At 42.2% G+C, this 26,552-nt stretch overlaps 1 protein-coding gene across 2 annotated transcripts in view; it reads left to right on the top strand.

Moving 5' to 3' along the window:
• The first annotated feature begins 8,500 nt into the window (after positions 1-8,500).
• MGLL (monoglyceride lipase) overlaps positions 8,501-26,552 on the top strand; it is a 61,643-nt gene continuing 43,591 nt past the window's right edge. The window contains exons 1-2 of one of the 2 annotated variants that reach the window (XM_063411981.1): positions 8,501-9,069; positions 10,134-10,272. In XM_063411981.1, the coding sequence (XP_063268051.1) occupies positions 8,505-9,069; positions 10,134-10,272 (704 nt within the window). In that variant the 5' untranslated portion in view covers positions 8,501-8,504. Of the gene's footprint in view, positions 9,545-10,133; positions 10,273-26,552 lie in introns of both variants that reach the window. The other variant, XM_063411982.1, reaches the window with a different exon arrangement.

Genomic DNA, 26,552 nt, shown 5'->3' with positions numbered 1-26,552 from the left:
AGCCCAAATGTTCCCTCTCTTGCTGCCAAATTATCTGCCTCAATCCAAATGGCTCTTACAATACAGTTGGATATTATCTAGTGAAAAAAAACCCCTCAGACTGAGTGATAATTAAAAATATATTTGATCATCAGATAGAGAAGAATGGCCAAGGAGTGCTGTGCTGAATGAATCATTCATGCTCACATATTTCAAAGCAGAAGGATGTCTTTCCGATCTTAATGGAGTTGCCCCAGAAATCCTTAATTGTTACAGAACATAATGCTGCAGATATTTGAAACTGGGCACAGAGGAGGAGGCAGATGAGCTACAGCAGTTATCTGCACTGCCGGGCGCAGTCTGGGGAATTTGTCTGGCAGGCTGCAGAGGGAGGCTTTGGTCTGCAACAGACATCACTGGATTGGGCTCAACCCTGTTTCATTTCAGACTGAGCCTGACAAAACTAAAGGCTAGGATTTTCTCTTTGTTTTAAACCAAAGCATAGCTGCTGCTGTAATCCCATCCCTGCAAGTGCTGGGGTACTAGGCAGAGGTCTTGGGATGGGGCTGAGGCTACTGTGTTGGTCAGTGCTTCTTGTATGCATTTCATGGCATGGGAGGGAAAGAGAAACTCTCCAGCTTAGGAGCTGCATGTTGCAGTCTCCCATCTGGTGTCCTCTTCCTCAAACCTTGCAAGGTCTAGGGATGATGGAGCTTCATGTAGATATCTCCATCCAGGAGCTGTCCTTCCTCTTGTGTCTGAAAGTGCAGCATCTCCAAACTTTAGTTTCCATTTAAAAACTTACTCTGTAACTCCAGAGAAGGTTCAGTAATGTTCCCAGAAAATCAACAAGTGAAATACATCCTGGTGACAGAGCATGGTACTGTGAGCTGGAATGTTCCCATCTCCAAGAGTTCAGGAATCTCCTCCAACAGGTCTGCAGCATGAATATGAACTCTTATGAGTCCACAGCAGCTGCAGATGCCACTGACTCCACAGCACAACAAAATCACAGACACTTCTGCTCCCTGAGAGTCAGCGACTGTAGCCAAGATACAATGGATAACTTGTGTTGAAGGAAACAGGATGAGGTTTGAGGGGGGGAATAACTTTTGACGTTATTAACAGTACATGCTACTAATTTACAACAAGATCAAATGATGGGTGTTGATGGCCCTGAGGATTGAAGGCACATCTCTAAAGCATAGGAGGCTCTGGGACACATCCCTTTGTGTCCTAAGATTGTCCAAGAAGCATTGCATCTTATATAGGAGATACTTTGGGATGCTTTTTCCCATTTTTCACTGCAATGCTTCTCATTTGACTTCTTCCTGTGTACCCCTGGGTCAATTACCACATGCATTAATTCAGCCTAGGAGAAAAACCAGTGAGTGCATTTTCCTGCTCTAGAAGGTATAAAGTAATTGTAGCAGACACTGTGAAAATCGAATAACTGAGAGGGAACAATTATGAAGCAGGTGCAAACAGTAATGAGTCTGGTGCTTAGTACAGAATAGGTCAATGTGATTTCATGGTATTAGGGTACAACACTGAGCACAACTGGGCCTTAGTTCTGTTGGTAACCCAGTGTTACCACAGTAAAAGAACTCTCCCAGGAGCTAGCAGTATATTTGGGATAAGTTTTCTGCAAGACATTAAGATCCTGCCTAACACCTATACCAGGATGGCAGAGTATCTGCTACAGTTCTTTTGTTGTTCCATACTACAATGCTTTATTTTTTCTGTAACGTGTATTTCACATTAGGGATATTTTTTATTTTCTCTGGTACTATTTCTGTTTTGCCTCAGTTTGAGCAAGACCAGGATCAGGCCTCCAGTTAAATAACTAGTGCGGCTGTTTTGCTGAACCAGCTTCTTGGCTGGGAAATGAATCCAGTCAGCTGTGGATAACAAACCTCAGTAATAGAGATTTCAAAGATTTCATACATCTTTTTTTTAGATATTTGAAGTTACTTTTCTTACAAAATCTGTTAGGCAGATGTTAGGAAGTAATTACTGTACATGAATCAGAAGGAGAATATGCACATCTTACATTCAACATGAGTGGACTGAGTAAAGAAACTGATGATAGATGAGAAAAAAGCCATAGTATATCTTAGTGAAATATGCCAGAATTTGCCTCAGGATTATAAGGAAGAAGGAGCACAAGGCAAGCTCCTCTCATGAACCATGTGTTCATTGTCTTTCCAAAACAAGCAGCCCACTGCTTTTTTTTATCAACAGCAGAACCACTGAGAAAAATTTGCCCTGGCTGGGCAGGGAGAGTTCCTATCAACACCTAACATCTAGGTGCTTTCTAGGCAATTGCCTCAGTGTCCAGTGTGGTGGACAGAACTCAAACATCACAAAACTAAAATACTCTCAGGTATCTCTAAGAATTCTTAGATCCTGGAGCACAAAGATATGGCTGATAGGACTGATCATATCAGTAAACTCTTGTCTCCATCTACAGATGCATTGTAATTTTTATGTATAAATACAAACAATCTTCAAATGATGGTGTCAGGAGTAATAACACCAGAACAATAGGATAGAAAACACAACTGTAGGGAAAATGTTGCCCTGAAGAACGCAATTGTCCAGGCCACAATATATTTACAAACTTGAGCAATCTTCAGTGGCTGAAAAAGTTGCTGCTTCCACTGTACACAGTGCTCTGAAGGATAGATTTTGAGATGAGGTGGGAGTTAGTAATGGTATACTTGGGTAAACAAAATCAAGAGCATTAAGAACAGATTCTGCCTCGACTTGTCTCCAGCACTGAGCCCTACTTTCTCTGCCCTGGTTTCTCCTATGTAAAATACAAAAAATTATTCTTCCTTCCTGAAGTACTTTAAAATCTCAGGTTCAAAGTACTACATTAGAGTTAAATAAAATATCTCCACAACTGATAATAAAAATACTGTATGTCTTTTTCCATCACTAGAAGTTAACGCCCTTCAGAGATGGGGTTTCTGTAATTACCTTTATGTCACAGTGTGGCTGGAGCAACTGAGGCCATAATCAAGGAAATTATTCACCTGTACCATGAAAGCTGCCTTAAGATTGTTTTTAGGGACACAAACGGGACTTCCAGATTGTTCTTATTGTCACATATAAAGTCAATTTCATTCAAAACACAGCCTTCTAAATCCCATCCCAGAGTGTATAACCTATAAACACCATAAACAGAACTGTTACAAAGGAAAACTTTAAAATTACAAACCAGACAGAATGTTTAATATTTCAAGTCTAATTTACAATATAAAACCTAATCTTGAAAAATGCTATGAAACCACCAGGGTTGGGTGCATTTTAGAACAGCATTTGTCACAAAAAAGAGCTTGAACATTTGGGTTGCCAAGGCGGAAACAAGCACCACATAGTCATTTTACTCTTATGGGGATTCATCAAGGTTGTGCTGTGCAGCTGTTGTCTTAGAAAAAGAAAGTATTGGCCCCTGGCTGAAGGAAACAGAAACATAATTATGTTATGATGAGCTGGAAAACTTGCAAAGAAAAATTGGAATGCAAAGCATGATAAATGATGCTTCATCAATTGCAAAGCAGCAAGAAAAGCAGGCAGCACAGTAACAACCCTTCTCTAGTAGATGCTTCCAGTTCAGCTACCAAAATAAAGCACCACTCTAACCATGGCAGGGTAGTGCTAACTTTTGGCTGTAGCATTTAGCCCTGGTGCAATAATGCTGGGTTTTAGAGTGGATTATGCAGTCAACCTTAAGAATAAAAATGAGAAAATAGATGGTCGCGTACTCCTCAAAATTGAGACCACAATTCCTGCTAGAGAACATTTATAGTGTCATCTTACTCTGATTTTTATGCATAGTAAAATTCAAAGGTTTGGACATTCTCCTTCAGGTTCCTTTTGATTATGTTTTCTGCCTCCAAAACCCCTTTTCTGACAAGGTGACCAACATTTTTTGAATATTAATATGGCCATATGCAAGGAAATGCCATTCTGTAAAGAAATTCTTTAAGCTGTCTGTGCTCATATTGACAGGGGCAGGAATACCCTTCAAGTAAACCACTGAAGTTCACTCTAGTGATGTGAAGAGGGAGAATTGGAGTAATTACATACCAGTACAGGAAACTTTTATTTAGATATTGCAAAGATAAAAAGGGACAAATATCTAAAGAAAACCTCTAGATAAAGGGTAGAACGAATAAAAACAACCCAAACCAACCCAGCTGAGGGTTTTTTTGGTAGGGCTGCAATGCCCACATATGGCCCTTATCCAGCAGAGCCGAGGCTGTGCCCTCTAGTGCTGGCCACACGCAGAACTGAGCTGAGACACCTCTGCTGAGCTTGTGCACTTCCAGACCTCTGTAAAAACTTATTAATTCCCAAGGCAGAGCTATTCGCAAGCAAAAAGGCTGCTAGAATAACTCCATCAACCTCCATCCTATGGAAAAAAGCTCTAGGGCAGAATTTCCACTCTCATTTTGAATTTCCTGCCTTTGGAAGACGCCTCCCTTTTCATACCAAGAATGTCTCAGAATCTGGCATTAATAATTAAAAAAACCCAAACAAAAAACCAAATGAAGCACCCAACAAAATATATATTGCTTCTGTAATTTAAAACAAGGAGTTCTCAAATTAGCATCTATGTAGGATAGGTAATCTTCTATACACCAATTTAAAAGGCTGAAACTGATATTCAATACTGTATTTTTTGCCCTGTCAAATAAGGAGCACAAGCAAGACACTAATCACGCCTCTCATACAGTTACTGTTTGCAAGTCACAGATTTGTGACTTTTCATGACAGCATGATTTATAAATTTTTGTTACCTACAAAAATTAGGACTATAACATCTAATCATTTTTATTTATGTGGTAAAATTACTTTATTATTTGACTGTAGTTTACATCTAGAAGTATTAAACCACTTGTAGCTTAATCTAATAATTTTATTCCTGCTGATTGGGGAAGGTGAGATTACTGAGGGGCAACAAATCAGTGGAAGCCTGCAAACAATTCATGTATAATACTCATGTATTCCCTGTGCTTACTCTTCAACTATTCTCCATTTCATGCTAATCTGTGAGGAAGTCCATGAAGCTGTAGAATTTTGCAGAACAATCTTGAGCTGTTTATAATTCGTCCTGACATTGTTAACATTAACCTGGTCAATACAATATTTTTGTCTAGCATTTTCTTCCTCAATCTGATTTGCATGACACCAAGCTTCTTTTTTGGCTGCAAGTCATTAAAACAGATATTTTATAGGAAAATGAGAACAGTTCATCCCAGCCCCCACTCCTGCCTTACACCCATACATATCTTATTCAGGGATACCAACAGGAAAGCAAAGGCAGATTACAGAAGTAAGTAAATGTGAATGACTGGACTCCATCTAGGGATTAATAATAATTACAAAAAAAAAATCAGCCAAAAAGAAGGGCAAATCCAAATCAATTACTCTAAAGTGACAGCTTTAGCAGCATTGGCTTCTTTGCTTTTCACTTGATTTCAATTTTTTCTCTTCATGCTTCATTTCCCATCATTTCCCACATGTTTTCTTGCTTGTGCTGTCTGTTGCTCTCTCCAGCTGCTGCCTGGCTACTATAACTTCCAGCATTTCTCTGGTTTTGTAGCAGATTCTTCCATAATCACATACTCCTAATATATTTTATTATTCTGTCCTCCTCTGATATTTTTTCCTCCTTCTTGTCAGCAAAAGTTCACTTTGTGGTTCTGGTGAGCAGAATCCCAAATGGTTTAGCACAAAAAGCTTACCAAATCTACTTCCCAAACAAAACTACTGCTTTAAATTTTAGGAACATGGTGTTGTCAACAAGAGCAGAAGGATCTCATACAGTCTGTTTACCTTTGCATGCCAACAGGATGGGATTCATTAAAAATTCACTTTGGAAACAAAAGCCTATCTGCAAATGAAGTCCTTGTTCCTTGTTCCCTGACACAACTATCAGAGCTACACACCAAACTGCTGTGGTCTCTCCTCTCCTCTCCTCTCCTCTCCTCTCCTCTCCTCTCCTCTCCTCTCCTCTCCTCTCCTCTCCTCTCCTCTCCTCTCCTCTCCTCTCCTCTCCTCTCCTCTCCTCTCCTCTCCTCTCCTCTCCTCTCCTCTCCTCTCCTCTCCTCTCCTCTCCTCTCCTCTCCTCTCCTCTCCTCTCCTCTCCTCTCCTCTCCTCTCCTCTCCTCTCCTCTCCTCTCCTCTCCTCTCCTCTCCTCTCCTCTCCTCTCCTCTCCTCTCCTCTCCTCTCCTCTCCTCTCCTCTCCTCTCCTCTCCTCTCCTCTCCTCTCCTCTCCTCTCCTCTCCTCTTGCTGTGATATCAAGTTTCATTACAAGTATTTACTCTGTCATTCCAGCAATTGATCCTTTTCCTAAAATTTGCCTTGTCTGAAAGTGAACCCCTTTTCTGTATACTCCTGTGCATACCTTGGGGGTCAATGGAGACACTTAAATTAAGCAGGGCTCAGCCTTTACTAAACCAAACATCCTTTCCTACAAGTAACTTCCTCCGCAAGTAATTGTGGAGTTAGTGTAAAGATTCACCATGTGTGATTCTATTTTTTATTAGAAGTTGATTTAGCTTAAACTTTATTTCTGAAATGTATTTCACTCTACCAAGACGAGAAGATGTTGCAGTCTTATAAATACTGCGTGCTCAGGCATCCCTTTGATTTCTCACAGGGTGCCAGTAGGCAGTAATTGCTCTGCTGAAGCCTGGTGTATACTCTGGGTATCAGGTACTTGAAGTCCTCAGACCAAATCCATTTTTCTCCAGTGGCTGTTCATTCACAGCTAAAACTCTGCACAATAATAAGGCAACAAGTAAGTAGTTGCTCCTCATTAATTTTTATGTCGTTAACATTGAGATGGGGAAGTGTGTATGCTCCATGGGAAGAAATGTCCTCAAATTCCTGGGGTCTTAGGGAAGCTGGTGAGAAGGGAAGGAGCTGTTGGTTGATTCTTCATTCCAGTGCTGTGGTGAGGATCTGGGCCTGCAGAGAGGGCAGGCTGCACCACAGTTATGCTGCCTCCAATTTTAGCTACGAGGTTAACAGAGTATCAAGGGAATCATATATCTGGACTGACCAGGGCAGGCTCTCAAAGTCAGGATCTCAACCTTGTGTCCCAACAAAGATCTTTTTCCTTGAGATGCTATTTTTATCCAGAAGTTTAAAAAGAGATTTTTCCTCAACTCCTTCCACCCCTCTGTGGCTCTGGGAACTCTGATATCCCCAGCACCACAGTAGGAGAGGAGCCTATTCCTGGCATCGGATTTCATGGATTGCTGTAGGGAAGCAGTTCAGTGTTCCTGTCAGATAAACCCTGACCAGGGGAAGAGGCTTCTTTCCTTCTTTCTTTCCTTCTTAATCCAGTTATTATCTGATCTGTATCATTTAAATAATTGTATATGTCCTTGCTTCTACCAGCTCTGGAGCTGGCTTGTGATAGCTCTTTAATTCCACCCATTCATGCTTAGATAGCAAGTAGCCTAGCAAATGGTATAGCTCCAGGTACAGCTCCCAGGGCTCTGCTTAAGAACCATCTGACCTAAATCTCACTCATCATAAACAACCATAAATGTTGGGTTTGTTTATTTTTTCCAAACAACAGCAGTTACAGAAACATGTAATTTTGCTTTTGCTGTTTATAGCTAACACCCCTCTAGGCATTTAATATAAACGACACTGAAAGATAATTAAATAGAATCTGGCTTCAATTTCCTTTTTATTTTTATATGGTTCATCTCGGAGGTTTTGCATTTATTGTTATTAGTGTTAGCATGTATTTCTTTCCTCAGCCTTTGTTCACTGATTTGCATTTGATGAACATGTTGCCTCACTTTAAAAATGAGGTTAATAGCTGCCTCTTCTTAGAAAAGCTTGGTACCTCTAAGCATGTGTAGGCATGTAAAAATTAAAGGGGCTGATGAAATGTAAAAGGCATGAATCTGTGCTCAGTAAACGCTAAGCACTTAGCAGTATTAAATGACAAAATTCTGTATTGGGATGTCTTGAAACTGGGGAGCTATTTTGGCTTCAGGGAACCTTGCTGTAACAATTTTTATAAGCAAGTATCAATTACCGTCAAATAGATCTCACATTACAATGAATAGCAGCACATGTATTGCATGTAATCTATAGTGATATAATGACTAACGTGAGTAAAAATCATATGCTGTGTTTATAAATGGTCTTTACCCTGAAACAGGGTGCAAAGCTTGGGCACTTCTCTGAACTAGTATCTGAGCGATCTCCCCGGTATGACTTCAAAGGTTGAAGGGATGCACACATTAAACGCAAACAGCGTAGTTCAGTGTTGGGATCCCAAGGAGCGGTTCGGACCGGGATGTGCAGGAGGCAAAGCAGCATGGCTCCACTACGTCCTCTCTCCGATATTCTGCGCGAGCAGCCGCCCCCTACCCCCGGGGTGTCTCCGCTGTCCCCCAGCCCGCAGCCGCTCCTGTTGCCAGATCCCGGTGCCGGAGAATGGGGGAGCGCTGCGGCCGCTCCCCCCGCCGCGAGGGCCACATGAGCCCAGCGGGGCGGCAGCGGAGCTGGAGCGGAGCCCCCGCGGGGGGGGGACCGGGGAAGGGGCGGCCGTGCCTCCGCCCTCCCTGCGGCCACGCGGCCCGGGGGCACCGCGGGCCTCCCTCGCTGCCCGCCCAGCCCAGCCGAGGGTGCGGCAGCACCGCCCGCCCCTCCATCCATCCTTGCAACCATCCATGCATCCATGCATCCTCCATCCATCCAAACAACGACCCACCCTCCTCCCTTCCGCCGCTGTCTCGCTGCTCTCCGAGAGCAGCCCGTGCGCACCGAGCGGTGGAGCCACCGCGCTTCGGCTCCGCGGGCGGACGCGGGGCCGCCGCGCCCGGCTGCGGTAGGAGGATGCGTGCGCGGGGCTGGCGACCTGGCATCGCGTCGGTGCTTGGATCCTCCCTCCTCCTTCTCCTCCTCCTCTTCCCCTCCCTCCCGCCTGGCAGCGCGGGGCTGGGGAAGTTGCGCTTACACGAGAGATGGCTTCGCAGCGGAGATCGCTTTGAGGAAAGGTCTCCCCCTCCCTCGCCTCCCCCATCGCCGCGGCCTCCGAACTGTAAGTGGCAGGAAGGAAGTAAAGTTGCAAACAACCTGCCGCGGCAGGAACTTTGTGAGCTGTTCCAGCTGCATGTGTTCAAGGTGCCTTTGATGTACGTGCAGCAGCTTCTGGAAAGTGGACTGCAGCTTTCCCACCCGCCAGCCCTCCCTCTCCCCAGCCCTTCCTAGCCTCCCCTCCCACTACCGCCACTTCAGCCCGCACACGCAATTTGTTTGAGAAGGGAAAAAAAAAAAAAAAAAAAGTGATGAACGAGAAGTGGTGAATTACCCAAGCGACTTTCCTCAAAGAGCGAGCGAGCCGGGGAGAGGAGCCGGGGCGAGCCCCGAGCAGCGCCGGGAGGGACCCGCCGAGCGCCCGCCGGGAGCCGTGAACGCGGCTCCGCAGCGAGATGCAAAAAGCCTCATCTGCTTGCGTTTGACTTGCGATGCCGGCTCCTCACTAGAATGCAAACCCTTGCACAGGATGAAAGCAGGTTTGTGACAAATTCTGGAAATGTTTCGCTCCCCATCGCCGCCGCGTTTCTGTCTGAGATGTCAGAGAAGATCTTAATGATGACACGATGGCAGATATCTCTGCTGTGTACCCTCCACTGTTCTTTGGAGATGTTCCACCAGAGATAAATCTTTTATGCAGCTGTCTTTTCATATCTGTAGCGACCGCTGCATAATTTGCTCTTGATTGCAGTTAAAATATTCTCTTTAGGATCCGTTTCACAAAATGATACAAAATAAACTCAGATGGGAGAAGTGTGGAATAGAAAGCTCTAAATGAAATACGAATGGTGAATTCATCTTCCTTTCTTCTTGCTCCCTTTGCCCTACCCATCCCAATGCTCTACCTCTAAATGTGGGCCTTTTCTGAACAAAAAAAATTACTATATTTCTGTTTTGAAGTAGTGATTTTGGGGGCTCTTTGGCTTCGGTTTTGGAAGCAGCCTCCCATCAGTGGTGCTTGCCTTACTGATTGACTTTCTTGAGTGTCTGTGGCTGCCAAGCCCTTAAGCTTTTGTCTTGTCTTCACCTCTTTTTAAAGTATGTCTTTTTTCTTCTAACATCTTGCAGGTCATTCCTCCAGAATGCCAGAGGAAAGTTCGCCAAAGCGGAGTCCTCAAAACATCCCATACAAGGATTTGCCCCATATCATCAATGCTGATGGGCAGTATCTCTTCTGCAGGTATTGGAAGCCCGCAGCATCTCCCAGGTGAGCACATTCAAGCAAATGTCCTTTTTACTATCACTAAATATGACTCTCTTAATGTAGTTATTATTTATAGCTAGACTGGCATTTCAGGGCTGTGTGCATGGAGCTTTATAGAGCCCCTAAGAGAGCTTTCTCTCAGCTGAGAAAGTCCTTACTGTAAAGATTGTATTCTTTAAACCTTTACTTGCTCGAGTCAGCCTTGCAGATATAAAACATGGACTTACTGGCATTCCATGCATAGCTGGCTTGGTTGGCAGTTCAATATTCTACCAAGTGGCTCTGGCAGGTGGCTGCTGCAGTAAACAACTCTTCCCAAACTAAATGAACAGGCAGTCAGTGAGTACAGGAATACAGGCTTTGGGATGTTCACTCTTTCTGATTTTCCCAGTGTCAACAAACTTAACATAAGCCTCTGAGTTCAGTTTCAATAGTTATAGCAGGGCAACAGGCAGAATGTTTGACTGCATTGCTTTTTCACTGGTTTTAAATTATTTACAGTTAGTAAATGATTCAGGGAGCTCTCTCACCAGCAATTGCAATTTCAAAACTGACCTGTGTAATAAACACAGACAAAGAATCAGACAGAGAATTTTTTCCAATATTTTTGTCATAATTTAAATAATCTCTTTAATAGCTTTCTGTGTGAATTATGATCCACTGTGGCTCCTATAGTTATGATCTTTTTTCTTCCAATATCTACTGGCTTGGCATGTATTTGTGCTGCCACTAGTTATGTAGATATCTACTTCATAAAAATCTGAATATTGTTTAATTGGGGTTTTTTCGGCAAGCCAACAGGAAGAGCTGTGTTGATTTTATACAGCTAGAAAACAGTCACAGGAAAAAGTTGTTCAGTATGTTGTAGAGAGTTAAACTTTATCCTGACAACCCAACAGACACCATCCTCTGCCTACACCAGCCTGCAACTGCTCTGAGAGATGGATACGGGTCCAAGTTAACTGGCCTTGGAGTTTATGCCTACAAAACTAAAGGACAATGGGAATAACATAGGGCTGGGTTAGCACTCAGATAATATAAAGAGTGGAGCAAGCAACAAAATATACTGTCCCCAGAGGGGAGGACAGTGCAGCCACCCCACCACAGCTCCATTGCACAAGATGGGCTGTAGGACAGAGGTCTGGTTCAAGATCTCCTGGTCTACAGAGTATTTTATACTTGCTTCTACTTGCTGCCTTTCAGAAACAAGGACAAAAGTTTTTGGCACTGATGCATTACATAGTCTTTGCACCAACCTGAAGATTGCCTTTATGGAAAAATAATGCTATGGAATCAAGGTTCTACAGTGAAACCAGGCTGTTTTGTATTATAATGGTAATTAATTATTAACAATCCTAACATTCATCACCCAGTTGTGAAAACTGCTTTTTTATCGCATTTAATTTCTTACCAAATTAGTAGTGGGTGGATGGGTCTTTGTTCCAGAAATGATAAGGAGCTGAGATTGAAAAGTTGATGTCTAAGTCCTCTGGGTAGTTAATTTTTTTTTTAGTGGTTTGTGCACCAAGCCGTTAATTAAGAGTGAACTTGTCCTAGTTTTGTGACAAGAAAAGTGGATGGAATCAGTGCTCATTTACAAGGAGCTCCTGAGTGTGTGTTTGCATGTTTGTGCGTAAGGAAGAGGGCATATTGTTTATTATTAGCTCTTCATGAATTGTTATATATGAGAGAGATGGTACATGACTGAATAAAAAGTCAGTGCCTGGATCCGGCAACCAAGAATGCTCTTGAATTTCTTTGATAGGCAAACCAAAAATACATTATTTTGCCCTCTTTCACTTTACCTAAGAAGCTCTGCTTTTTCTTCTTCCTATATAGAAACTCAGCAACTTTCATCTAATTTTAAATGTTCAGCAAAAGTGATCTCTCTGTATATATGTATAGGGAGAGAAAGAGAGACATCTCAGGGGACTTTTACAGGTCTTTACAATTTATTTCAAATACTGAAAGCAATTCTTTCAGTCTTCTAACTCAATTGTTGATTCAGGTTCAAATCTTATCACTAATGAATGATGCTATAACCATCAAATGGTGGATTTTTCATTGTGCCTAATGCCAGCTAGAGCTGCAGAAATACATCTTCACTGCAGATGCCCCAAGATTATCATTGACTTGTCTTCTATTAGAATAGAACTTATCGCCCTTGATCCCTTCCCTAGGGAGGGGGAAAACCGAGGATGTCTGCCAAAGGAAATATTAAAAAGTAGCCCTAGCCTGGGCTTGAAGAGCAGACAATGGCCAGGCAGTCTCTGAAAGTGGGGATAACTGACAGACATCACCCCTTGGAGCTGGTGCTTCTTTTTTATCTACTTAAACAGACTCATAAATGTGGATAAAAGTCTGTGGCAGATTATTGTGTGTAATAGCATATTTAGAAAAAGAAAAAAACACCACCAAAAACTATTTTTTCAGGAAGATGGAGGAATTTTGTGAGGCTTTATTGCTTCATGCTCACAAATACCCAGGCTCTGATCTTGTGTGGTGTTGATCTGACTGATCAGCCCATACTGGTGCACATATGGAAGCTTTGTTATAAGTGCCACTGAGGCCAAGGTTGTCCTGCCAGTGAAAGGCACCTATTGTGAGTTCCTCAGCAGGGTCTGCTTTGTTTCAGAGGGGGATTTAGGTGATTACTTCACAGGAAGCTGACACACAAAAGCACTTAAATGTCATAATGATTAGATGGGGTAGATGGAGTAAGGAGTAATGGGACTTTGGAAAAAGAAAGACAGCGTTTTCCACTTGTTTTTTGCATGGGAAGTCACTCCCAACAGGAGAACTGGGGCCTGGGTGTTGTCTTCTCTTGCTGCCTGGTGACAGCAGTGCGGTTGCAGCTTCCCTGGCCAGCAGCCCTGCAAGCTGCCCAACTTGTTGAGCCAGTTCCATCTTCAAGTGTAATTAAGTGGTCTTGCTGTATACACTAGGGAAGAAAAAGCAGTATGTTCTGGTGTCGTTTTTATGCCAACACAGAATTTGTGGACCATGAAAACGGGTAACTCTTTGGCACCAAGTGCTCACTGCTGAATGCAATGCTTAAGATCTGGGCAAGGCATGGCATTTTTAGGACTGTGTAGTGTTGTTTGGAGAAATTAATTCATTTGAACCAAACAGGACTGATCTCATGCCTATAGCATGTCCCAGTAGCCAAAGAAACCCTACTTAATGAGAAAGCAGTCATTGTGTAAACATCAACAACAGCTCCATGCAAGGCTTAAACCTCTGCCACCACCCTGAGCGCTCTGAGACAAAATATGAGGGTAACAGGAGATGAGGAATTAAGAAACCATGTTCTATTCCCAGCTCTCAGACAAAGCTGCTAAGAATAGAGCCTGATGAGGAAGGGGAAGGAAAGCTGGGAGGAGAAGTCAAGACATTTCCTTTGAGGCCCCTGAACGGCCTGGGGAACTTCAGAGGTGACCTGCTTCCTCTGTGATCTGTATCCCTGAAGCCTTTTCTGGATGGTTCCTCCATTCTTGTCACTGCCTAGATAAGCACAAATAGTTTTTTTCTGGGGAACTTTTAGCCCTCTTCTTGACCTAAAGTAAACCCTGTGAGATTTATTGACTTGGAGTAATTTTTTCAAAGGTGCTCATAGCTGCAGCTGCCACTGACTTCAGACAGAGTGATGCCCGAGTCTCTTCTGGCATATCAGTCAGTTTAAGCTGGGCACTTGAGACACTTGAAGCTGGAGGATGCACTTGAAAATGTGATTTCCAGACATCTATGAATCTGAGTTTCCTCAGTCACCATTACCTGCCTAGTTAGCATGGTTCTTGACTGTCTCTCACAGAGTGGTCTCTGGTGGACTAAGAGGGTTGCCGGGATCCACTGTGGTTCTCTGCCTGTGGGTCACAGAGGCATTCCTGGGCCATTGTTAATGTATGCTGGAATGGGTTGGCTCAACTTTAGACAGCCTGACCACTGTTTAAGTAAACAGAGTTGAAACTGTCTCAATAAACAGTGCCTTTGTAAGAGTTCTTTCAGTTCTACACCTGAGAAGGGTTTAAAAACACAAAATTAAACAAACAAAATACACCCAATTCTCTATTTACTTTTTACATTTCTTTTACTCTCTAAAGAATGTCTGCCATTCTTTCTGACTTCTTAGTAATGAAAGGCCAAACCAATAAGGAGAAAACAGATATCTCTGTTCCCCAAAGACTTGCAGATGCCTGTAGTGCAGAAATACAAACTGCTTTTATATTTGAACTGGCCCTTAAATTGTAAATATTGGTTTTGGCATCTCATTACCAACATTTCCATGCCATTTCCAGAAGAACAGCACCCAGTATGAGCAAATGACAAAATTGAATGACAAAACTGAATTTCACTTTCAGACCTTTCCAAAATGAATGAATGAATAAATAAATAAATAAATAGGCCAACGTGAAATCAAAGCAAAATAAATCAAGTCACTGATCATAATGTCTTTAATTATGGTGTATTATGTTAGTATCTAGAAATACTTGAAGCAGTTTCTAATTCAGTGTCATTTTTGAAGAGAACTTTGTTTGTACTAATTAGGTCAACTTGAAATTAAAGCCAAATCTGTAGGATGCAAAGTGACTTATGTCAGCACAATTTGCCATAGATGAATTCATCTCCCTCTGTTTTTCTGATCCCATCACACACACTGCAACAACAATGATCATTGTCAAATCATCATTCCAGGCTTTGCTTGCTGTATTGCTATTGAGTTTCTAAAGCATCCCTTCTTTTCATCAGCTGTGTATGTGTTCCTTTAATGCCTCTGTTATCTTTGCTCCATGTGACTGTCTTATTCACTGTGAATGGGGACACCCTTTTATGATTCCTTATGCGGTTCCAGAGGATGGGCAAATTAGGAAACCAGCTACCTATAAGAGGGACTTTGACAAACATGGGAGCAGCTTTGGTTCTCACTGGAGATCCTTCCAACAGGCTTCTTCAGTAGCATCATTTCAGTCTCCACAGGAATGTCCAACACTAGCAAATTTGCTTTGTATTCCACAGAACCCAAGGAAAAAGGTGAGTAGCAAACAGAATAACAATTGTAATTAAACTATCCCTTTTGCTTATTGCACTGTTAGCATCTGCTTCTGAGCACATATGTACAACTTTGTGGCATCAGTGTCTGGGAACAAGGTGACTTTTGGAGTTCTCTGTTGTGGGTCTCAAAGCAGTAATATTTCATCCTGATCCCAAGAGCAGCAAAAAAACCAGTGTTGGTTCTATGTGCCACCTGATGAATTGGAAACAATGCTGTCCAGCACAGTGAATATAAGAAGCAGAAGTAGAAATAGGAGAAAAGAAGAAAATGGTCTAGAGATAGTGCTGCAAGGGTAATTTTCCTGCTTGTTACTCTGCCAGAGACTGAAGGATAAACAAACCTTTAAAACAAATGGTTCATTTGCTTTTAGCTGGAATACAAGTTTGATGATCAGTACTGGCTTTGTGCCATCACTCCAATGGATGCCCAAGCTGATCACTCAACATTTGGAGATCTACTGGTTTTGTCTTTATCCTGGGCAGACCCTTCACTGACCTCTTCTTCAGCCCATCAAATGCTCTGAACCAGCTTTTTGTTGGTAGTGACACAACAGCTTAGGCAGACAACTTGGTGATCATATAAGGCTTCCATATGCGAAAGCACTTCACTGCTATAAGAAATATGTGGGTTTAGTGAAAATAATAAAAGAGCTGCATACAGTTGCTTGCTTCAATTTCTCTAGCACTCTTGGGACATCCTTTGGGAACACACAGCAGCTCTTTTAGATCACTGTGAATACATCTACAAGAACGGGCTGGTATAGCTGTTCTGGCTGGAAGAGGGTATTTTTTCTAGATGTCTGTAGCAGAGGAGTTGGCCTTGCAAGTTCCCTTCATACTGCTGTGACTGGGTCATTTTTTGAGCCATGGCAAACATCTGATCTCTTTGTTCTTCTAGGGAAACTGCATTGTTCTAAGAGCTGTCCCTGCAGACATATTTGGCTGAGCTGCCTTCCCTAGGTTCAGGCATGTCATTGTCCTAATGTGTTCCCACTTGAATGGAAGCCATCAGTGTTTGAAACCGCCTATTGTCCCTTATCCAAGACATGTGACACAATCCTGATAGCAAATGGATGATTATTTCGGGTATCCAAGGAGATACTGTTGCATCTTGTTCATGAGATTCCTAAAGTTATGTTTAGGCAGGTCCCTTACCTCATCCCACCCCAGTTATATCCTTAACTACACCCAGCCAATCCTGTCCTATACTCTACAGCACAGACATTCTGATGCTGTATTAGTATGGCTTGTTATCCATAACAGGAAGGAAGGAAATTAGCAAACATCAGGGTAAGTAAAGTTTTTAAACATCATTAAAATTATATCTACTCTAGGGTTTCCTCTTGCAGACCCATACAATCTCACTTATGTTAACTGAAAGAAAAATACTGGTACAGCAGTCCCAAATACCAGCCTTGGACTAGTCCCAACTATAAATGTCTTCTAAAGCAACCAGACTTGGGGAAGTCACTGGGTGGTGGTGGCAGGAAGGCATCCCCAAGCTGACCAGACTCACTGCCCAGACAGTAATACCAGGGTGTGGCCTTGGAGCCAGGAAGGGAACAGCTGGTGGAAGCTGTCCTGGGGGCCACAGAACTGCAGTCAGATTTACCCACCTCCAATCATGCTCCTATGGGATATTCCCATCAGCAGGAAAGGGAATACATCTTGATCTTTCTCTGCTTGGGAATGCGTTTGTTCCTCTTAAGCAGATGCAGTATGTTTATGTCTGAAGGGATTCACTCTTTTTGTAGCAGTTTTCAATGTCCCAGGACCTTGAGTAGCACCAAACTTCAGGAGTACTTCCAGTGGCATGAAAGAGTTCCACCTTCTGTTTCAGACGCTGGCTCTCCAGCCAGGAACTGTTTCTGTTTGGCAGGCGCTTGATGATGGAAGCCTCTGATTCCTCCCATACTGAGTGATAGCAAAGACAACTTACTAGACCTAGAGAATTTAGTGCCAGAAAATGGAAAAAAGAAGTCAATGAGGAGCTGAGAACAGGCAGAACATGGTCAAGACAGTCATTAGACACAGTGACCAGCGATTTACAGAATCGGACTTAAGATTTCTCCGTACTTCTGTTTCTTTGTCTACAATTGTGTGTAGTCATCCAGTCAAGTGATACAAATTGGGGCTGGAGTCTCTAGATGAAAGTTGCTAGAGAAAGTAAGTTGTTCCTTGAGCAGCTGATGATTGAAGAAGGTTTGATATTTGAAGAAAGATTTTAAATGAAATCTGCTTAGCAAAGAATTAGTTGTTCTCTGCTGTCCTGCTAGAAGTAAATTGTCTCAGCAGCAATTGTTGAAAAGAAAGAACAGGGGGAAAAGGGGGACAAAATATTGACAGCTGGAGTAAAGCCAAACATTCAGCAACAACAGCGTAGCAATCATTTGGTCCAGTATTGTGTATGGCTAGGTAAGGAGAAAATATACAGACCACTATAGATTTGGTATGCAAGAAAGATTGCTGATCTTTCTCAGACATCTGTCTGACCTGTGATAAATATCTTGCTCTGTATGTTTTCTTTCTTCCTTGCTCATGCTTGAAGCTTGCAGAATGGGGGAATAAGACCTAAATCACTGGCCTTTCCTTAGAACAGAATTTGGTTTAATTTGCTGTAGATGTCAGCAGGTTAGTTGGTTCACCAACAGACAAGATTATCTTATTTTTATAATTTTTCAACATACTTATATTTTCAAAACTATCTCAGTGGGCTTTCAAGCTCAACTGTCAATTCCAGAAATCTGCAATGGTTTAATTTGCTGGATGAAAGACATAAAGAGTAACAAGGAAGCAGTAAGTAATTAAATTTCTGTAAGATAACATCTAGATGACTTAATGGTTAGGCTTTTTCTTAATTTTCTCAATTTTATGTGAGAGCTAGTCTACAATATTTGAAGCATTAAAATCTGTATGCCAAGCAGCATTCATAATCTCATGTTATTAAAAAGACATTAAAGCAATCAGCATTCAGTCATCCTCTGTCCCTCCCCACACAAGGGGCATGGAACATCTCAACCTAGCTTGTGCTGAAAATGCACAGAGCATCTCTCTGACATTATTAGATGCCTACAAATTCATTAGGTCTGAAAGATTTTTTAAATTTACTTATTTCTTTCCAGGTTCACTGTGGTCCCATGAAGGTAGCACAGGGAATCCATGGTGATATCTTAACTGTGTTGTTAAGCTCCTGCTGGCTGCTTTAGAGTCAGGTTTTTACTCATGCTGTGTGTCCATCCTTGCCTCTGGCATGCTGTGTTGCCTTGGGAAAGGTTTTTTACCTCTGTGCTTCAGCTTATGTGGCAGTGGGAAGAAGGGTTGATACTTGCTTGGGATGGGGTAATGGATCAGAGAACTTCTTGAGGTGCCACTCATCTCTGCCTTGTCTGACCTCTGCAAGTCGCCTGGTTGTACCATTTGTAAAGCATTTTGGGTTTTCTGTATGAGGATTGTTGTACAAAAGCCAGCTGCTCATTATTTTTCTTCTTTATTTACCGGTCACATTTCTCAGAGCTGGGGCATGGAAAAAAACCAAGCAATCAGCAGATTCACTTTGTTTACGTTTCATTTCACTTTCGGTGTTTGGGGAATGCTGATTTGTTAAACACTATTCCTTCCTTTGAAGCCTGTAATTTTGCATAGAGAAAATATTGCCTCATTCTTACACACAGGTGTACATTTCTCTTTTGAAGCATTATTTAAAGGTTCTGCCCATCAAAGGTTTGCTTCCTGCTGGGCACATTCTTCTCCACACCAGCTTTCACTCTTTCTTTGCCAGGAATTGAAGGAGTCAAAGCTGGCCTGGCTGGTGGGGCTAATAACTGTGGTATTGAAAGTATTTGCTCTGGATATTGTTGAGGCTTTTTAAAAATGGTCAGAAATATATGGTACAGTCTCTGGTAAAGTGTTCCACATGAAATACAGCATTCCTGCAGCAGAATAACAGCTTGTGGTTTAAATAAATGTTGTTATTTCTGCTCAGCTGTAGGTGTACATGTATGTTTTGGTTCAGTGACTTCCAGATACTGTAAATGAGTATTGATTTCCTTTTCTATTTTAAGCTTTTCTTCAGAAAAGACATCCTACATGTCTTTGGCTTTCTTTGCCTGTACCTAAAATGATTGCAGCTAAGGACTCGTCTAAATAAATACTCTGTTTTTTTATTGTTACCACCGATCTTTATTCTAGTAGTTGCACATCAAGTTGGACAGATCCCCATTCACATTTTAGAGCTTAAGGCTATTACATCTGGCCCTTCTCGAGAGCAAGTCAACAAGGCAGGGATTAAAACTCATGGCAGGTAGGCTCCTTATTTGTGTTAGCTTGGCAGCCCTCACTGTGAGAGGTGAAGCTGCCTTGGTGTTAGAAATGAAGTAACATTTTAGGAACCAAGCCTGCAGTAGCTAAAGCCTTTGAACATCCAGATTAGCTCAGTGCAGCCAAGAAATAACACATATCAAATTGGCAGCCATAGGCTGAAGTCTGTATCCAACTCTTAAGTCATCAGTAAGTGAACCACTGCCCTTCTCCTATGACTAAAATTCACTTTGGTTCAAAACATGAATAAACATTTCAGCCTTTAAAGCTCCTGTTGCAGTGATCATTGTCTTAGCAGCATTCCGTGTCTCATGTTTAACTGCTTACATTCAGCTTTCCTTCCTACCTCAAGTCTACAGCAAACATGGAATAGTAAATTAATTGGAACATGCTGAAAGCCTTGGCAAACGCTTTGCGAGTGACATTCCTAATTTCCCAGAGGAGTAGCTGCTGATATTGATTTTGACAGAGCCTGTAAAGCCTCTTGCTGCAAAGATTCCTCTCATAGCTGGGCAAGGCTGAAGTGCAGCACTGGGATGAGCCTAGATTTCATTGGAAATTAATGTGTTTAATCTCAAAATATGTTAAAATATACATAAACCCTTTATGATTAGGCAATCAATCCTTGAGTTTCTCTCTCAGAGTTTATGGGATAATTCCACCCTAGATTTTGGAAAATCATGAGAAAAAACTTGGCAATTTAGAGACCCATGCTACCTCTGACATCTGAACTTATAATGAGTTTGTCAATTAGTTAAGAATAACCAATTAAGATCTCTGCCAACACTGACAGCTGACAAAATTGGATCAGGAAGGTAAAAGTGAGGACGGGCAATTGACTCAGTGCAGGAAGTCATCAAGAGTTCCACATTAGGAGTGGAATTGCCTGGCTACAAATAGTGTTATTGGGTCTAAGTATTTCAGGGAATTGAAGTCTTTCCTTAAACCATTGCCGTACAACTGGGAATTGCACAGTCAGTGCTTTAGTAAAAAGTTATAATAACATAGTATCTTGACTTCACAGAACAGGTAAAGTGTCATCTCCTTTCTTGCTCCTTCTTTATTCACAGCTCTCTTCCTGGAAGGTGTCCCTGACCATGACAAGGGGGTTGGATTTTTAAGGTCCCTTTCAACTCAAACTATTCTATGATTCCAAGCTAGTGAAGATTTGCCCACATAAGCCCCAAGTGCCTGATCAAAGTACTTCAGTCATGCAGGAATAGCTCAGAAATGTTTTGACCCTCTTGTGCCAAGTGTGTGCTTTTCAGCCATTCCCTGCACAGGTGCTGAGCTGAATTCTTCCTGTAACTACTTTTTCAGTGTTGCTGGTCATGAGTTGTCTGTGCCATCCACTTCCTGAAACAGCAGCTTGATACTGGAGATGATCAGAGTCATGGCTAGAGTCTGAATCATGGAAAAGCACATTTTTAAGAACCATTGATTTGGAGGGGGATTGACTATGAAGAACCTCTGGTGCACCTGGATTCAGACTACAAGTGCTGTCCCGTATGAAAAATACCTTGTGAAAGAACTGAGGTCACAAGAAGTCTGCAGACTTGACTTAGAGGACTTCAGCAAATGCCACTTAACATTTAGATGTGTTGTTCTCTGGAGCACTTTGTCTCAAACCACAAGGCCTTCGTAACAAATCTCTGAAAATAACCAAGCAAGCAGCATGTTCCTAAGGACCTAAACATTACCGTGTACTTGTGTGGATCTAACCAGGGGATGGCTTTACAAAATAAAATGATTTTCATCATTTGGAAACTACAGAGGCATATCTAAAACTCCTCACCTCAATACATGAATACTGCTGTCTATTTCCATCTTCTGTGCTATGCCAAAAAGTGAGATTAAATTGTCAAAATGTGGCTGGGATGCCATGTAATGAGCATTCTTGCATGATTTGTGTTCATCCCTTAATTAAGCACACCTTGTTCCTTTCTAGGAAGCTCCCCTTGAGGGGTTGAGTTGATTTGTCAGGCTATGAACTTATAGCAGCAATAATGACTTGTCACTGGTCAAGTGGCACACCTTATCAATGTTCCAAATATGCCAAGACTTCAAGGGAGTTCAGTAAAAAGGAACTGGTTTTGCTCAGCTACTTTGAAACAGAGACATACTTTTATACAAAAAAAACCCCTTTTATCTGTTCAGAGAGCAGATGTAGTCCTGAACTAGTGAGTAGTGCTGAGTTTAATTGATAGTGACAGTGCAGAAGAAGCTTCTTGCCCTTCAACTCTAGCTTCTCATGCTTGGAAAGGACAGTCTGTCTCATTACACAGGCCTTTTTATTTTCAAGACTTTGGGTCACGAGGCAGTATCTGCATTTTGATTTCAAGAAGAAACTGCTACATGACTGGCTAAACAGTCATTTTTGTCCCTTTGGAAATCATTAAACATATAGTGCAAGTGAAGAGGAGAGAGAGCCTATGAAAACTGTTCTTGCTCTTACTCCCTGTCTGTTGGTGCTCCATTGAGAGTGGTGGCCCTGAAGTCGTCACTCATCTGCACAGACTTTGCTTCCAAGTCAAAATGAATTTTTAATAAAACTAACCAGAAATATTTTATTTTTCCTGATTTCCAAGGGGGTCTGTGCCAGAAACTCTTCTGTTTCTTGGCATATTCTCCCTCCACACTCTAAAGCTAATCTAAAAAAGTTTGGGATGATTTCAGATTGACTTGAATTTTGCAGCTGATGTCTTCTATTTAAGCAACATTTTGCACAGTTTTTTTTTTGGCAGACACTGACTACCTTGTGCATCTATCCCTGTAGATCCCATTGTGAGATACAACCTCCATTTCATCTCCCTTGTAACCCTTGTATTGAGCAAGGGCTGAAGCAGAGCAAAGCACAGGACTGGGATGTCCAGTTTCAGCATTCTTCCGAGTCAGGTCCTGGGGCAATTCTGTCCCCCCACATCATCCCTTCCTAGGTCCTGCATATGTGGCAATACCTACCCCTTGTCTTGTTGGAAACAGAAGTCATAATCCTTCTTTCAAGGCTTCTTGTGCTCTGTAGATGGGCAGCAGCCACAGGAAAGCTCAGATCCAACCCTGGGTTGCCCAAGTCTCCAGGGATCTTCTCTGTCTTGCAGGTTCAGAGCAGCAGGTCTGGCAGTCAGTTCTGCCAAGGCAAATCCCATCTCTGATATCAAAGTGGAGGAGTGTCAAAGCAGAGTAGGCAGTTCATGTAACCCTAGAATCCCTCCTCCTCCGTTTTATCCAAGAAAGGGTTGGGAAGATCCAACCCATGAATTTTAAGCTACACACTAGGCATTTCACCTCTGATGTCAGTTTCATGTCCCCTAAAATATTACTTCAAAGCCTTCTTGAAACTAAATGCAGTTGATCTTAAATGTTAACTTTGCAGACATTTACCCAGAGCTATGCAGTTGCAAAGACCCAATAATAATTTCTCTCCCACTCCCACCTGAAATTTCCTTCCTCTTTTCTCCCTGTATTAGACTGCTCGAGTTATTCTCAGTGAGAGCTTGCTTTTTGAAAAACTACAATAAATCAGCTTAAACTATTTTTCTACATTGTTTTGTGCTAGCTCTAGCTGCATCCTGTTGAACCTTGTGTTATGAAATAATATTTCTACTAACTGTCTCTGCTCTACTGATTTATGATTTCTGCACTTTCTGAGGTGGTTGGAGAACTTAGCCGTGTTACTCCTTCTGAACATCATGGGAGTTCTGAAATGTCCTTCTAATTCTGCTCTTGTGAGGAGTTGTGATTTTGACATGTATGATGAGACCAGGCTTGCAGACATATTGCAAGACAGTCGCTTACAGGAACAGGCACGGATTTTAAGACTGAGCCCTATATCTCTATGGTGTAAGACAGCAAGATGGTGCTTAAATTAACAGCAGCCCCTTTGGTGGGGCTTGCATGGGAACTTCCAAGCCTGAGGAAATGAGGAAACGAGGAAAGAAAGCAGGAATCAGAGCTTGCTGAAGAAGCTTATTTTTTAGTTGCCAATTTAAGAACTAGACAGGAATAAAGCTACTGATTCTACTAGTCTAGTGTAGATCAAACCACATCAAACACAAAAGTACAGAACCCTCCACCCCCACAAGCTCTGTATAGTCAAGCAGAAATTATGTATTGTGAGCATAGTGCAGGTTCCTTTCACATGTTCTTTCATGCATAAAGGTTTTTCAAAGTTAAACCCCAGAGATAAACTTCTCCAGATTCAGAGCTCTGTGAGGTATCCATACTAATGTTGTATGGTCTGTGATTTTGAAAGAAGGTTGATAGAGACTCAGCTTCAGGCTATTGACATTCTGATTTGCTTTTTCCCCCGATTTGGGAAAAATAGTGATAGAGATGCTGGAAAGAGGTAGCTCCCCAGAGGCTGGGCCTACCTGGCAAGGCTGTGGGGCAGTAGGGCAGAGGCTAAAAATGCAAAAACCTGAGCAAGAGAGCAGTAAAGGCTCTTGGGTGTCATGCCTCCTTTAAACATGGATTGGAATTGGGAGAAAAGTCACTCCCTCTTGCACCTTCAGGGGGACATAGCTCAGATGTTTCTTAGAGGCAGAAGGATGGCATGAAGGGACACACCTGACTCCATAAATATTCTTGTCTAACTGGAGTCACTAGGCTGAACTCATGTTTAATTGTGTAGGTCACAAACATAGATAACATGAGCGAAATTGCTGTAGTTTTTTGTAACCTCTACACATGGCCCAAGTCGTTTCAGGGTTGTCTTGGGGCACAAATCACCTCCAGAAAAAAGAATGCAAAAACTGACTCAAAAAGCAGATACAGAGATAACCCCCTTCCAAAATTTGGGTCTTAACACCCAAAGCAAGAGGCTGAAAAACCCTCCAGAGAAAAGGAAAAGATCATCAGTAGTGAACAAAACATTTATTTTTCATTACACGTTCTTGTAATTATTAGCTGGATTTTTTTTTGTAATCTTTAAGCAAATACCAATAGTAGAAAATTAGATTGACACTTAAACCTCAACAAATCTTATTATATGATAGATAGCTAATCCTCATAGTGAAGCCCATTCACCCAGCTAACACAAGAATAACCATTCCATGACTTTCCATTATAATATACTTTGGAAGCAAAATACACACATAACATTTTTAACTCACTAAAAGATCTGTCAGCAACTATCCAGCTGCTTGTCAAAAAAAGTCACCAGTTTTTCGTAAATAAAAGTTAATTGTTCAGCTACAAAGGAACTGATAAATCAGCTCAAACACAACAAAATGTAGTACTTAAGCCAGTCATTTTTCTGGCAGCTTAGCTGGCTCAGAGCTTTCCTGTCAGTCAGTTTTTAAGAATTACTTTCGGAATTTAGTGTCTGGAATTCAAAACAATTCAACTCAGATGTTTTTTGTTAAAGCTGATAAGGTTCTGGTAACAACATCCGTGAGACCAAATAAAAAGCACAGTTGCTTAACATAGAATAACATGGTATTAGCTGAAGTTGTGAGGGCTTGCTTCAGGAAAACCCTTCTACTTGTGATTAAATCAGTCCTTATTCTGGACACCATTTATAAATCCTTTTTAACTTTCATCCTGTACTTTGAGAGTCCTGTTGACTTTCATGTGTTGAAGAAAGTTTCCTGTGGTTAAGGCAAGTGCTTAAATATTATTCTGAAGAGAGATGCTTTTGAATGGGGTGAGAAAAGATTGCATTTTTTATATGCAGTCATAGGAAGCTTGTCTTCTATTCTTTGGTTCAGTCCTAATGTTTTGGGTTATTTTCTGGCAATAAAAGAGCATGCACGGGGTCCCAGAGAAGTGGCTCTGTCCCCAGAGGACACAAAGATGTTAAAGTCACATTACGCTGCTTGCAACCTTCTTTGTCTAGTTCAGTTTCAACATGAATTTTGTTGAAAGCAAAGCAAGAACATGGATCTTATGCCCAGCAGTACCCACGCCCTGAGTGCTGGACACAGCTAAAGCTTGGATCAGCTAGTGACCTCTCCAAGAGGCAGGACAGAAAAACAACGCGTTCCTGTGGATTTGTGCACACGGTGTTGCAGCCTGGCCTCCACACCGCCCATCCTCCCAAATAAAGGACAGGGTGTTTGCAGGTGCTTTGTGTTAACTGCGGGCGTGGCATTGCTCTTTTACAAAGTTTAACAGGCTGCAGCTGCAATATAGGAGGGACTGATGGCAGTCAGGGATGACCAGCAATGTGGACATGTGGGAGCAGGGACAGGTCACGGGTGCCTATCGCCTCCTCAAGGAAGAGAACTAAACGCAGCTAGTAGTTGAATTGAACAGTAAAGACAAACATTATTTTGCCTTCTTGTTGTAATAAGCAACTGCATCTGTTTGCCAAGCTGTGCAGTACCAGGAGACAGAAACCTGTGGTGGGGAAGGGGCAGGAGGAGGAGGAGGTGATAAAGGCTATGGGAAGGGCAGAAATCTGCAAAAACCATCTGTTGCTTTTGCAAACAGGAGTCAATAATGTGGTTTCCTTTAATAGCCCGTAATTGTTGTTGCAGAGGTAGTGAGATAGAGCGTGGGCTCTTACTCATGCCCAGCTCACACCTCGGCTTTGTGTGCAGACACACCCGCTGAGCGCGGGGGAGTCCTGCTGCTGTGTGAGGAGCTGCTTTCCTGAGCAGGTGCCAAAGCCATGCTATTTTGAGATGTTCAGCAATCACAGTTCCACCAGCCAAAACCAGCTGAAGCATCCAAAGATGCATGAGCTCTCCCTGCCTCTGGTCAGAGACATTAGAATTAGCAGGGATTCAGGCACAGGTCACTTTCCAGAGCTTTGCAGGCTGTGCACAATGTTTTCCACCTGATACATGCGCACTTCCAAGGATTTCAGCAGCATAACTGCAAAAGCTGGAGATAAAGAAATTTCTCCCCATTACCAGTTTGATACGTAGCCAAGACACAAATCTTTTTTGAACAAAATTCTCATTGAGACTGCA

This window comes from Prinia subflava, chromosome 14, assembly GCF_021018805.1.
Source record: "Prinia subflava isolate CZ2003 ecotype Zambia chromosome 14, Cam_Psub_1.2, whole genome shotgun sequence".
Taxonomy (NCBI): Eukaryota; Metazoa; Chordata; class Aves; order Passeriformes; family Cisticolidae; genus Prinia; species Prinia subflava.
The sequence above is the reverse complement of the archived record's forward strand: the minus strand, read 5'-3'. Positions and strand labels throughout refer to the sequence as shown.